The sequence below is a fragment of the Copadichromis virginalis genome, linkage group LG22 (assembly GCF_057382275.1).
Source record: "Copadichromis virginalis isolate Kocher_CV1m ecotype Utaka linkage group LG22, C_Virginalis_male_GT1.1, whole genome shotgun sequence".
Taxonomy (NCBI): domain Eukaryota; kingdom Metazoa; phylum Chordata; class Actinopteri; order Cichliformes; family Cichlidae; genus Copadichromis; species Copadichromis virginalis.
Window position 1 is genome coordinate 12416885 of NC_140638.1, and position 14931 is coordinate 12431815.

The 14931-nt window shown below is 42.2% G+C and overlaps 1 protein-coding gene across 1 annotated transcript in view; it reads right to left on the minus strand.

Annotated features, from left to right (window-relative positions):
- The window catches only part of LOC146682906 (dolichyl-diphosphooligosaccharide--protein glycosyltransferase subunit STT3B), a 104745-nt gene extending 97581 nt beyond the window's left edge, over positions 1 to 7164 (minus strand). The window contains exon 1 of the mRNA XM_085445264.1: positions 6665 to 7164. Coding sequence (XP_085301390.1) covers positions 6665 to 6924 — 260 coding nt within the window. The 5' untranslated portion in view covers positions 6925 to 7164. The remainder of the gene's footprint in view (positions 1 to 6664) is intronic.
- Positions 7165 to 14931: the final 7767 nt, after the last annotated feature.

Here is a 14931-nt window from a genome sequence, read left to right on the forward strand (position 1 = left end):
GGCAGGGGCAATTCATCACACTAACAAACTGAACTACCTCTCTCATAGTGCCATGACCCTCCACGAAGGGGTCTGCAAAGTCGTGTGTTCTCTGAAAAGCTGACGAGTGAAACCAGAGAGGTGGCGATCTTGCCAGTGCTTTCAAAAACAGCTAATGAGCAACACTGGCTAAAACATAGACGCTTACAGTTTGTCTATAAGAGGAGCACTAACACCATTGTCTTCAATACTCAATGCAATGCCTGCAGTACAATGGCTTAGCAGTATCAGTCACGTGGTGTCTTTGTGATAACTGCAAACTTGTTTGTTACCTATGCACTTAACACATCTTTCCTTTTATGCATACAGGCCAGGCTCGACTAAAAGCCATTAACACAGCCTCAGAACAAAGGGTATAAAGAAAGTAAATTCAAGTAGTCTCAGTTCTCAATCATGAACAGGCATTTAAAACAAATCCAAAACCTTGGTCTCTGTTAGAAGAAATAAAGATCCAAAATCAAATGACAACAGAAGACTGGGTTGTTTGTGTGACTTTCATTGTACTAGGCAGCGGCTACCCCAGGCCTGTTGCTGTTTCCTGCCAGGAGCAGCTCAGCGACACATGCCCCAGGTGCCCTGGAAGAGATCTGTCGCTTCCTGTCTTCACACATGGAGCGCTCCTCAGATTCGCAAACCTCGCTGCAATGCCTGACACTAGTCCGCTGGGAAGCCTTGCCTCCAAAACAGCACTTAATCATCAGAGGCTTGATATGAAGTCTCCTGACTGGGGAGAAAACAGAAAATGAAAGTTCTGTAAGGAAGAGGAAAAGAAACTCTTCCTGTGTCCTTTAGGTGCTGCGACATAACTTCAGCGCAAAGGTGGAATAGAAATATAGCAGCTAGCTTTGGCACTGGGGCATGCTGTAAAATACTAATACGCAGCTGTGGTCAACTCCAACCCGTTAACCAAGACTTAATGTAAGTCTTCCTTGTAAGTACCAAGCATAATATCAGGAAGGATGGGCTCCTTAGGGGAAAAAAATCCTGCTTCAGGTAACTGGACACCAAATCTGCGCTGAATATTTTATAATCTGCCGGACAGTTGGGGGTTTAAGCAAGGATCACAGCTCCTGCCAAGTGTCTGGTGGAAAGATCAGTCACAACTTATTCTCCATTTTCCCACACTACAGCATTAGCTCACATGTTGCTGTGCCAGCAGCTGCTGGCCTAATCTACTTTCAGATAAAAGTTTTGAAAAAGACAGAATTAAAGGAGGGTGAAAAACACTCAGCAAAGTCCATCATAGACCACATTATTAAAGCAATCAGAGACACTAAAACATCATTTCTGAGGTGTTAACTCATATCAGAGTGTTGTCTGAAACAGCAAAGGACTGTATAATGTATCTGTGAAACCGCTGACATTTCACACGTCTTGTTTTTCTATTAACACTCAAAAACAGGTCATAATCATTGGATGTTTTCCTCTGCATCTTACATCAAAGTCACTATCACCCCCCCCCAAAAAAGAAGATGGGAAAGATTCTGCATTGCTATCCAGCTGTCGTACTAATAGAGCCTCCAGTTTTGCAGGTTTCCAACGGCGATGATCAAGAACAAAGCTGACAAAGTGTTAAAATTTTAAGGATTTCTTTGGGGGGAGGGAGAGGAAGTCGTTTTGTACATTTTAAGCCCAGAAACAAGAGCACAGTGAAAAAGAGAATGTAGGCAAGTGTGATGAAATAACAGGAATATCCTTTAGAGCATGTTAGGCAGTTTTCCAATGGCTCCCATTTAAAAATCTTGTCTTGACCCGGTAACACTGCTTTAGTAAATGTGTGCACAGATTGCATGAATTCCACAGCAGGAGAAGGCACAAGCACAATCATCTCTCTCACCTTCACCTAAACATGACCCTTGCAAATTCAAACGTTTTTCAGCTGTAAGGATTTGTCGAACTGAAGTTATATGCAGATATGCAACTGGAGCTGAGCACACAGTATTTAACATTGCACTTTAAATACAGAGAAGATGTACTTTGTTTAGAGCTGAGAGAGAGAGAGAAAGAGCTCAGAGCTGAGAGATTCCTAATAAACTTAAACAATACGGACAGCCAGGCTGAAGATGACACTCCAAGGATAAGATTTAACCCACAACAAACAACCACTGACTACCAGCAAAACCCAGCTCTCAGCAGCCCGAGTTAATCCCAAGGAAGGCTCAGGCTGTCTTGTTCTCAATTTCATGATAAAAATTAATCTTCCCGCTATCAGTTACATTCATTTTGTCATGACAGGTCATCGTCTTCATTTTAATGACTCAAAAAAATCCCTGGCCTTATACTGAGCCAAGTCTGGAAGCAGCCAACTTGGGCTGCACTGCGTCTCACACACTCACACACACACCCTCCCAGTTTGGCGGTCTATTTAATGTCCAGAACTTCCAATTTCTCTCTCTAACCTTTCACTGCAGTGCTGCCAGCCGGATATTCACTTATTACTCCCCACATTTATGCTTAACATATCTGTGGGCAGTGATGAGCTTGGAGCCTGGAAACCAGACTGACTATTTTGATGCTTTAATTAATCAATCATTTAATCTGAGTGTTATCTGACTGACATTACTGCATCTAAAAAGCAATGCTTGTGCTGAACTGGTAATCTGTACAACCCTGAGCTGAAGAATCTGAAAAAGTAGCACACCACCAGTGAGTATCAAATCTCTTTTCCGAACAGCTTCTGAAAACCCAATTAATTTAATTCACAAGCATGTGATGCAGGGAAAAAGTCCCCTTACAAAGCAAACCTTACAGCTACTCGCAAAAATTAGGTTGGTATTTTTATGCATGATAAAGCTACTTCTGGCTGTTCCCTTCTACACAAGGGGTCACATGTTTGGCGCTCTTCCTGATGGACTTCAGAGGGACTTGTGCCCCCCTCTCAGAACCGAACTGGTAATCGTTGGCTTGTTGGGTGAACGTGTAAAACGGCAAATTCTTCAAAGATCACCAACAACAATCTCACATGACCCTGTACTGCTGTAGCAGATTTATACTCGATTAAGGGGGGGGGGGGGGGGGGGGGGTTGCTGACAAAAAACAAAAAAAAGTGTAACGGTTAAATGTGAATTATGCAACTGGTGAATTTCTGTCTATGTAGACTGCAACACATGTGAGATTTTTGACAATTTACCAAAGCAAATTGCCGTATTACCCAAAACAGGTTGGATGCAATTGCCAACATGACCCCATTCAACCACAGACTGACTGCAGACTGCAACATTTATGGTAGGTTTTGTTGAGTGTCAGCAATCTCATTTTGCAGCTATGGACAAAATAAAGTGAGATAACTTCGTATTACTGGATAAAACAGGTGTTGGCAAAGTTTATCTTTAAGGACATACTATGCTGTTGAAAAAGAAAAGTGATAAATTGCAATTTATGTTACTGCAGTATATCAAAAAATTATTAAAAAATTAAATTAAATTAAATTTAAAAAAAAAAATCACAGTAATATTATATCCCAAGTATCTGAAGTGAACCCCGCCTCTAGTGGCTACCAGAGAGTCCATACATTAACCCCACTGAGAATCTGGGATGTGCTCGGACGTTATCAGTATAAGAGCTTCTCAGAAACACAATGTGACTCTAGATGACGATAAATGTTATGACATTCCATAAGCTTATTTTAAATACGTTGTTTTGTAGCTTAATGATAACTGAATATTTAAAACTCCAGACTACCCCTGTCATTTATATACACGACAGCACAGTGACACCGTTTCCTCACAGCAAAGAGGTCCTGGGGGTCCTGAATTCAATTCCATTACCTGGCCAGGGCAAAAGACTGTGGGAGGAAAGCTAGTGGGTTAGGTTAATTAGTAAATCTAAAATTCCCCATAGGTTTGAATGTGAATGAATGGTTGTCTGTCTCTATCTGGTAGCCCTGCAATAGACTGGCGACGCGTCCAGGGTGTAGCCTGCCTTTAGCCCTTCAGTAGCTGGGATGGGCTCCAGCCTCTGCGACCCTGACAAGGATAAGCGGAAGAGAACGGATGAATAATACTACATAAAAGGTGCTGGTCCACTGTTTGCGGCAATCAGCTGCCCCTCCAGTGACACTTCTCCTTGTCCTGTTCAGCAGCCTAGGCAAACAACAGATGAACGGCACTAGCCATCTAGGCTATGCCAGTCTCCTAATGTACTCCAGTTATTGTGAGCCAAAATCATTTATCTTTATGTAAATGGGGTTAAGTGATTCTTTTGTTCTCTTGCTGACATAGTGCACCTTACCTTACTTTAGGAGAGAGAAGTTGGCCGTTAGTAGCTACACACTGTGTCTGCACCTAGGCAGCCGTACTGTTCCATCTGTGCCACACAGCAGGCTGGCACCTATGTCCTCCACCCACCCTTGGAGTGTCCCAGCCATCAGGCTTTACACCTTTCTTGGCACGAACCCTAATTAGCTCAATCAATGGATGAAAATAAATAAATAAATGAATCCCACCTGAATGCCAACTAATCCCCCCTGATTTTTAAATAAACAAATATTAGGAAATTAAAATTAGCAAAGCCAGATATAGCCGAACCACGGCAGCGACCCTTCTGCAAAAATCAGCACAGCTCAGAGCATTTGCATACTGCAGAATAAGCTTGACATTTGGGTGCTTGTAAATCCAATCTTGATTCTTCAAATTGCCAGCTTGTTTAACGTAATGGTTAGCTGCTGATAATTTGAAGCTCTGTGCAGAGGGGGAAAAAAAAACAAAAAACAATAAGCGCTTAGACAACAACGGACAACGGCACTGATGGTGTGTCTGGTGCTGACTTCCAATCAGCATCCAGTGTTCACACAGCTGGAAAAAACAAAACAAAAAACACACAATTTCTTTCTGTCACAAAAGTGAGAAAGTTATAGTGCTTGATGAAACATAATTACAAAACTCTTTAAAAGATGACCAAACAAACATTAGTACATGTTTAAAAAGGACACTCAAAGTAAAAACCCAAGGGAGGGTCAGGTTTGTCGGATTGTTAGGAGTATGAATTATTAAGATGTCAGTCGGTTCTTGTTCAAAACATGACACAAGGGGAGGAGGACAATTTAGTATCAATGAACAGCTAACTGTAGATATACTTTTTTTGATGCAAGTCTCCACTTTAATAAGGATACTGTGCATTATAAAATTAAAATAAAAACACTCCAATGCGACAGAATTTACAGTTTTATACATTTAAGCTGGCAACAGACGGTTGAAACGGTGCTTTGTTTTGTGTTGGGGGGACAAAAATTGAGAACAGATGCAGACTACTCGTTGCTGCGAGGGCTTTTTAAGCTTCTGAATATCAAAGAATGTCTTTGCTTTCTTTCCTGTGACATGCTGCCAAAGACCTGTGCCATTCTTGCTCTGCAACTGTGGAAACGGGTGCCACATTATAGCTTTATACTGAGGCAAAACAGCTCCCACTGCTACTGTGAAATGCAGCACAGTACCATAGATAATATACTGTATCCAAAAGCTCTATGACTACCCCCCCAAACTTTAATCGGGAAATATGAAGGTTGTAAAAGCAGCTTCTAATGAGTGCAAGACACATGGGACTACTCATTAACAGCGCTAAGGTCAGCCCTTTCAGCAAATTCCAGTCTGAGAAAAGGAGCAAGCTCCTCTGAACCACGCAGAACCTCCCACAGCCATAAGCCTTGGCCCTTGGCTTTTAAATGCAATCAAGTTATCAACATAATTGAAGACGCAAGTGTCACCCTGAACTAGATGGAGCACCTGTCCTTGAAAATTAATAAATGGATGCATCAGTTCTGCTGCCTCGTTGAATGCCACACAATATAAGAGAGCAATGAGGGAATGACAGGGCAACCAGGCGGCCGCCTGTGAGCCCATGTGACACTGTTACAAAGCGGAATAATTCTCCATTGTGATGACAGACACGCCAGATCGGATCAGTTGGCTTCCGGGTTACAACCTGCTGTTACGAGAAGCACCGGCTGGAAGCTTGCAAGAGACCCTGGTCATTCAAGATGTAGCGAAGCAACAATAAGACATGAGAAAACCAAACTACTTCAATCAATCAAACACATCAATCAAGCACACGAGTAAAATAATCAGGCTGTTAACTATTTTACATTTTCACTGGTTAAAATGCAGATTTATTTATTTTTTTCTCTGCTCTTTCAATCCGAATAAAGTTCCTGCAGCTGAAGACTCAAGGCAGAGCTCACTGCAGCAAGTACACAAACCTACTGTTGGGTAACACACAACTGGACAACTGGTCAAACCAGACTAGTTAGCTAGCTCTTTATCATATTTAAATGTCAAGGTCCCGCAAATGGGCTGCACATTGGGCCACCGAGCCCGTATATACAAGTGTATGTGCCAGGGTCATTGGGGGGGGGGGGGCATGCTGTGTAATAACGAGCATGAGCCGCTAACGAACCACAGCACGAAATCAAAATTAAAGTTAAAGCTGAGCTGCATTCAAAAACTTAACACCGCTGCGATTGTGCTAACTTTATAAAGCGTAAAGCAAAGCAAGGAGATAAATAAATATACGTCGTGTTTAATTTAAAAAAAAAAATACCTCCCCTCTGTAGGGATTAAATTCTCAGTCTCTCATTTCCATTACAAGCAAGTGTAACCAGCGAACAGCAGACAGTAGTTAGCTAGCTTACCACGGGTCGAACTCGTGGATGATGCTCTCGAACCGGATCACCGCAAAAAGTCTGGAGCTGAATCCCGCCAGGCAGGCCAGAAAAAGAATGCTAAACGAGAGTAAAGACTGCCACCCAGCTGGCTGTGTCAGTCCGCCAGACAGGCCTCCTTTGCCCCCTCCTCCACCCGCGGCGCCGGGTCGACTGTTCCCGTGCACCGAGCCCCCGGCGTTGGTGGACGCTTTGTGCTTGCCGTCGCTGGCTGCGTGTTGCTCCGCCATTTCTGCGCGCAGTGTCGGCTGGATTTGCTCCTGCCCCGCTCCACGTCTTTCCCCCCGCTCCGTACTGTCGTATACTTCCCTATGCTGTGCCCACTTCTCTCAGGTATCCTATCATCTAACTCCTTCGGGTGTAAGGTATGATTTAATTTGGTATCGCTACTCCGGGAGACCGCAGTTACATCCCGAAACGCACACTCATGCGCCACATACCGAGGCTGCAACCGTCAATCCGCTTCACGATTGAACGCCGGCGGAGAGGGGCGGGAGGGATGCGAGAGGCGGGCTCTAGGACGCTCAGGCGACCTCTCACAGATCGACAGGTACGAAGGGGCGGGATTCTATGTATCTAGACCAATCAGAGAAACGAACCTTCTAATCCAACAGAAAGTTTTACCAATGAAAACGGAGCAAAATTATGGCTGCAACTGATTGAAATAGGGATTATCCTTATTATACTTTCGATAAAGTAAATCCGATAGTAACTATAAATCAAACTTTTATCACTATTTTTTTTTTACAGTTTTTAAGATAGAGAATAAGTTACAGAATGAGAGCGCACAAGGTTCTTAATCTTGAGGGAAGCGCTTTCGTGTACCTATGGGTATATAAGCAGGTGTGCGAAGATAAATTGTCTGTGCGACTGCAATATTTCTGTTGCCCTTGGATGTTGTGGACTGACGGTAGGGTGATAATACAGATTGATGTATCTCATCATTACTGTGTCCCCCAGCAAAGACAAGAACACAGCATTCATCATTCCCTTAAAATCGGGATGTACTTTCACAACTTGCCCCAAAGTCTTGAAAGACTATATTGAAATGAAACACGTTTTTTTTTAATATTTCAAATAAATCTTCAAGCTTTTTGTATTTTGTAATTTTTTTTATGATTGATTGTATACATTTATTTTGTACTTGGTGGTTTCAAATAACGATGAGACGGATGTAGGAAGTATTATTGATTTATCTGAGGTGTGATCCAGTCCCAAAGGAGAAAAATTATAGTCCAACAGCCCTCTTCGGTGTAATCTGATAGCAAAAAACGTTTTGTTTTTTTTCCGAACTTATTGTAGACCAAATAGATTTAACCCTGATAAGGATAAGTGGAAAATGATGGATGGATTGACACCTGTTTTCAATACTTTTGAATTGGGCTGTTTAAACGGATGATGTATATTCTAATAGCATTAGCATCTTGACATCATAATTTTGAATTTATAAGATAGAACAAACAGCTAATACCCTACACTGGTTTGGAAATATCTCAAACTGGCCCAAATTCGCATACCTACTTTGCATCAGCACTGTTTACAGCTACCCTGTCACCTGTGAGACGATCATTTTTGAAAACTCAAATGAAAAATTCATGTAAGAGAACAGGACTGAAGCTTGAGCCGGCTTAATGTGGCTGTGCATTCAGGCTGTCTGGTGGTGAGATGAGAAGGGGATAAGAGGGAGATGAAAAATACAGCTTTGGAGAGATGGGTAGATGGAAAGCTCATAATAAAGGAGAGTAAAAGGATGATTATGAAAATTGATGGGGGTCATCATAGAAAGCAGGTGGAGTGGCAGAAGTGGATAAGAGTTTGGAGTTCAGGAAGAGATCGTAGAGACTGAAAGAGAGACGCCATCAGCGTCTGAAGCTGGGATTCAGTGCCTAAATTCATTCACACACAAAGACTAAATGCAGACAGACGGCAGGAGTGTGATACATGTAAACACATGAAATCCCACGCACACATAACCGCATGCATATTGATGAAGCCGTCCTCTTGTAGGCGCACGACAGTGTGCTCATTCACACACATATGCGCCCAGCGTCTCGATCATTCGTTAAGGCCTGCTTATGCCATGAAAAACACTCTAACCCTTCACGCTTTCTATTCTACCTTAAGATTATGAATGGGTGACCTTTGAAAAGAAGAAATGGAGGCTGTGAAGATTTCTTCAATTGCATCTCTTGTCAAAAGGCCAAGCCCAGATGAAAACCAGCCAAAATAAGTGCTGTTGCCAGGCTAGAGCGGCTTTGCCTTCACCCTCTCTCCAGAGGCAGGCTTGACTGTTTCTGTTTGCTTTGTTTTTATTTTCCTTTTTTTTCTTCTCCCCACAGCATCACAGACTTGCAGAGTTTATGCACAGCATCCTTAGGTGTCTCCAGCTTTTAATTTTGCTAAAGGGCAGTTGTAAAGAAAAACCCCCAACCCTAAACCCTTAAATGCCTGCCATGGGTCAGTGAGTGAGGTGTCATAAATGATTAAGAGGATTATAATAACAGCATGCCAGTTTTTGGTTTTCTGAAAATGTTACAAGTAAATCCTGTAAGCCAGAAATATTTATCATGTCATAGAGGCGGAGTATTGATTAGCCTAAACAATTTGTCTGGAGATACCTATCAATATCACATCTCTGTCTCCTTTTGTGACTCAGTGAAAAGAGAAGAAAACAACTCCTTTATTAGATGTCCCCGATGAGAGCAAAGTTGCTGCCCGCTTTTTAAAAAGTAGCCTCCCATCTAATACATGCATTATATGTGAGGTCCAGTTAGGAGCGAGCCTGGAGTCAAAAACTGACGTCACAAAGCCTGACCAGATTCCTGATACTCTGGGGATTTGATAAGGAAAGAGAGAATTATAGATCGATCTGTTATCTATACCTGCTGCTTCCTATTGAGGGTCATTACTGGAGGCTGGAGCCATTCCCAAGATACAATCGTTTGAAGGAAGGAAAACAACTAGATTGATTACCAATCCTTCTTTCAGGGATAGCAGGACCATACAAATTCATACATCCATTACTCTCCAATAACCAGCTTCATGTCTTTCCAAGACTGAATGAAAACTCAACACCAAGTTTTCTTGTTGCTCTGTTTTCTCTCATTTCTTTTCATTTAGCCGACTTGGCACTCCTCTTAACTAATTACCTTGTGCATCATCTATGTGTAAAATGGGTAAATCCATCATGTACATTCCATTTGCTCATTATGAGCAGAAACACAAGATTCAGACATTTCATTCAGGAAGCTTTGAAACTTTACCTGTTATACTGTAATCCATTATAGCGGGATGATTAGCCAGCACCACTGCACTCTCAGAGCTGCAGTGAATTGAGAGTACTTAAAACAACCACTTACTGTTCCAATAAGGTGCAGCATCCAACTGTTAGGAGCTGTGGCAAGGAGAGAGTTGGGCTGTCTGTTTTAATGCTCTTTAAAAAAGAATTTGATGGTCACGTTAATCGAAAAAAAAAAAAAAAGCCTGGGTATTGAAGGCTCTCCATGAGTTAAATTACATCTTCAGTCTTTCAAGTGTTAATGAGAAATCAGAGGAGGAGAAATATAGCAGAAGCAATGACCTGAGTCAACTTCTACTTGATGGTGTGTGCTCTGTGACCAAGTGCACGGGGGTTACCGGCATGGCCTCATCAGTGACACACCATTTCACACTGAGCACGCCTCATTTCTCCACAGGGGGCCACGGAGAGGTAGTTAAATGCACCGGATGTGGACACAGCTCCCTCGGTCCCCACTGAACACACTCGGATGATACTCGGCAACTGCACGACGCGCTCATCTCGGCACCGATGGGAGGAGTGTTTACATGGCTTTGGCATTACTTGGCTATTCAAATATGTGCCTGTGCACACGCCAGATAAATATGAAATAAGCTTCTATATTTTGCAACAGAATATAGAACAATCTGTTATCCCAGAGATCAGAGAGCTTTTGCTCAATTTATTATGCTGCATCTGCAGCAAGATGGTATTGTATTCAGCGCGTTCATCTGCCATTTTCCAGTGTGTGTGAAAAGTTTTCTCCCCCCAAGAGGCTGTGAAGCTTCAGAGACAATGGCAAGTCTTTTGTATTTTGCTTACAAAAATACTTGAATTGAATCCATGTAGAAAAACAAAACAATCAATGCAATAATATTTCTTTGTATCTTTATTCATTCAGTGTATCATTTTAAGGACTTATAAGCTTTTATTTGTTACAATTACTCCATGAAATGACAAAATAATTAGGCAATTATAAAATATATATAAATATAAAAACCTGTGTGGGTATGCGTAAAGCAGGCTCCACACAAAAATGAGTAAAAGAAGAACAGTCACTCAATTTTTTTTTTTAACTAAGAATAACTCTGGAAAGCATATCAGCAGAGAAAATTGTCTGAAAACATTCACAGTTCACCACATTCATCAAGATTGATTCTGACTTGTCGACACGGCTGAAAGTGCCTGCAGTGATGCTTCAAATTTTATTGGCATGCTGCATAAAAATCTATATAAGAAAGTTTCAATTGATGGAGCACGAAAAGAGAGAGTAAGATGGAGAAAGAGTAAGAGAGGGAGAGAGAAGCAGATATTGAGAAATAGGGACAACCGAAATACTTACCTGAGCTCAACAGAGATATCAGCTGTCTGCAGGCAGAATGTCAGAGTCTGAGAAGTTGGCTTGCACTACTTCCTCTTCAGAATAACACGCGCCTTATCAACATTTCCCTGACTTTGGTGTGGTTCGTGAAGCCTCCGCATGCTGTCTATTGAGAAGACATGGCGCTCAGATATGAGAAATGTAATGCGTAAGAAACGGCTGGAACCTGGCCTGACATTATCCCAGCAGGAGAGAGAGAGAGAGAGAAATATATGACTCACGTGCTGAAAATTGAAGTACGTCTCCCAATTTCCACAGCTGCCTCTGCTTGACAAATGACCCTTCTTTCACTTTCCTGAGCGGCCGACATGAGCTGTCTCAATTCAGAACACAACATATTTATTTGCTACTGCTTCAGTGACATCCCCGACAACCCTCCCGTGGCAAAATTACAATGGTGGCATTCAAAATAAGATGGGCAGATACACAAGCCACCTCGCTGGCATGTTTCTGCTGCATTCACATGTGAGTTAGAGAGAAAAGGTATATATGCTCATCAAAAGCAATAGATTATGATTTTTTTTGTTGTTGTTTTGCTTAAATTCCAAGAAAGCATCTGCCTGAAATACTCCTTCTCATGCCAGGACTCTCAAGCCACTGTAACACCAAACACCAAACGTTATAAACAGTAAAATGTCGCTTGTGCTCTTTTTGCTTTGTATAATGAGAAAATCTTTTACATTAAAAGCTAGCTCTGGTCTATTTTCTGTCCAAATAGCACTTTACACAGGCTGCTCAATACCAAGTGGCCCCTTGGTCAGGGGTATGCTTCTCTCCGCTGCGCTTATATCCAATCGATCCGTCTCCTGGTTGCCCTCGATCGGTCATCTGACAGCACGCAATTCACACCTTTCAAATAAAGTTAAACTTAGCTTGGCTTTCCAGTGAAGATGGGAGAGGTGGGACAAGGTGGGAGTAGAGGAGAGGCTGCAGGATGGAAAAGAGAGAGGACAGAAGACAGCCAGCTCTGTGCCAGATCATTACTGCTCCTCTGTTGTTGCTCGTGTGTCGCATGAAGCCAGAGTAATTCAGGTCAGTATAATGTCTGGAGCTCAGCGTTTCTTAAAGTTCAAACTTGTGTCTCCAAGCACCTCTAAACCTTCCTAATTAACATCTTTTGTCTCTCTTTTTTAAACTCCATACACAATCAAAAGTCGGTTCCCTGCTCTCCTACAATCCACTGCTGATAAAAGAAAATGAGGGCAAAAGTGCAATTTGCTTCCTTTTCTTCCTTTTTTATATCTCATGTCAACTTTGGTTGACCCCTGGGCACAGCTTTGAGGGCTATTTAACAATGAGCGATCGCTGTCATTGCATTCTTGCCTGCCATGGGACATAAACTAAAAAGGCAGCACAACCAGTAAATTGTTTATAAACAGATAAATGAATATGGTGCACAGATAAACTGAGCCAAATTAGTCCCAGATCATCATCACGTCATGTGTGTAAATAGGAGATGATTGATGTGGGGAATTAAGTTGACTGGTGCTGTCCTTGTAGACTCAAATGACCAAATCATTTAAGCTTTTGTTGGAGAGGAACTATTACACCTTCATTTCAAACATGTTTGTCCTCCACTGGGTTTCTTTCTTTCCCTTTCTTTTTTCTTTTTTGTTATTGAGTACTCTGAGAGGCTTACAGCTGAGCACATAATGACACAATAGTTCATTCAGGCATAAGGAAATTAAAGTAAGATCAGAACTATCAAGTACACTGCCACGGGATAAAAATATCTAAGAGGACAGGAGGGGTAATGGCCTCTAATACAGCAGTGGTCTCATCTGTAAATCTCTGGGCTTGAGCTGCCAGCTGCTCTTATCTTACCAGGCACATCATCCGCTGGACAAGCGCTGCATACAACTGTGACTGTGTGAAAGTTGTTTGAAGAATGTGCCTCCTTCTTTTGGCAATCGCAAAGCTGCATGCTACACAGAACAGCTTTATAATATGCTGGAGAAGAAGAAAAAATAAACCGAAAACTCCAAAAACAAATCAGGGGCTGTATAAGCCTGGGTCGGTGGAGAACATGACCTGTGACGATAACCGGACCCACACGAAGCCGGCGGAGAAAGCGATATCTGATGGAGGAGTAATTTGTCTTCCTTGTCATCGCCTTACTAGGGCTTAAAATATTGTTTATAGCACTCAGCAACCAACGCACTCCCCAGCAGCTTTGATTGATGTATGAGGTGTCGCCATGGCAACCGGCATGTGGGAACGATAAGTGACTTTGGCAGGAGAGCATCTCCTTCTGGATGATTAAGACCACCTAAGGGTTCTGTGAGCTTTGTGTGTGTGTTTGTATATAGAAGGGTGATGAGCTCTACGTGGATAGCCACCCTTGTCTGCTGTTGCCACCCACTCAAAGGGTTAATCGGATTAGGAAGTATGATGACTGAGCAGGTGACAAGGATCCATATGGTGGCACAGGTATGGAGTTTAACTGACATTAATAGAGGGCTGCAGAGTGCTGCTTCAAGCTTCTATTTCCTGATACTTCTTGACAGGCAGTGATGGAAAAAATAGAGAGAGAGAGACAGAACAGAGGGCGTGAAACAGGCAGGGAGAAAATTTAAGCAATGTTTGCCAAAAGCAAACTGTTTAAATGCAATTAGCTCTCATCGGGAAGTAAAATGACTCTAGTGTTTGGTGACTTGTTGGTTCCACTGAGTATGAGTCTTGGTAATGGAAAGACCTGTCACATCTTGAGCTCAGCACCCCCTCATTTTCCCAGTGCAGTGCTCCCATGTTTTGCCCTCAAAGCACAAATGTAAGCTCACTGGATCCTGCAGCTCAGCCACTCCAATCCAGTTGACTGCTGAAGGCACAAGCGAGGCCTTTGTACGGCGTTTGCAGTAGAACCACCACTCCCTCTCCTGGTGAAAAGACAAAATGCAGATATCCGGCGTATTTAGGTTAATATTATTCTGTTGTGTTGCTGCTGGTGAAGTAAATAAGTGCTCAAGCTCCCACGATGCCTTAAAGAAAACAAACGCTACAGTAATATCACAGACCTGGTGATAGCAGGAGGCGATAATAATTATGAAAGTTGAACACACAAATAAAAGTTTGAAAAAAAAGATAGACTTTGTCCAATTTAGTATATTGCTGCTAAATTCATTTGCAAGTTACAGCAATGCAAACTACCATAAGAGGATTAAACATAACAGGATTATTTCTGATTCTACGTGTGCCTCATGATTCATAAGTAATTGCTTTACCCTTGTCCCACACTGTTAGCCAGAACGCACCTCAGAGTATAGACCAGGGATGCCAAAGTCATTTTACATGGTGGACCTCATACAGCCCACTTTCAACCTGAATGGCAGAGACCGATGAAACTCCCCTTTCTGTCAGTGTAAAAAAGTTTAACTGCACATTTAATCCCTGAGATACCTTAATATAAAGAAAAGAAGTGCAATTTCCACAGCATGACTCAGTTTTTGTGTATGAATAAGAAATGCTACTCTACTAAATGAAAGCAATCTGTTTCCATGACTGTTTGGCTTTAATTGCAGGAAGTAAATATTTAAAACGGCAGAAGCTTATTGCCTGGATTGCCCTGTAATAATACAACAG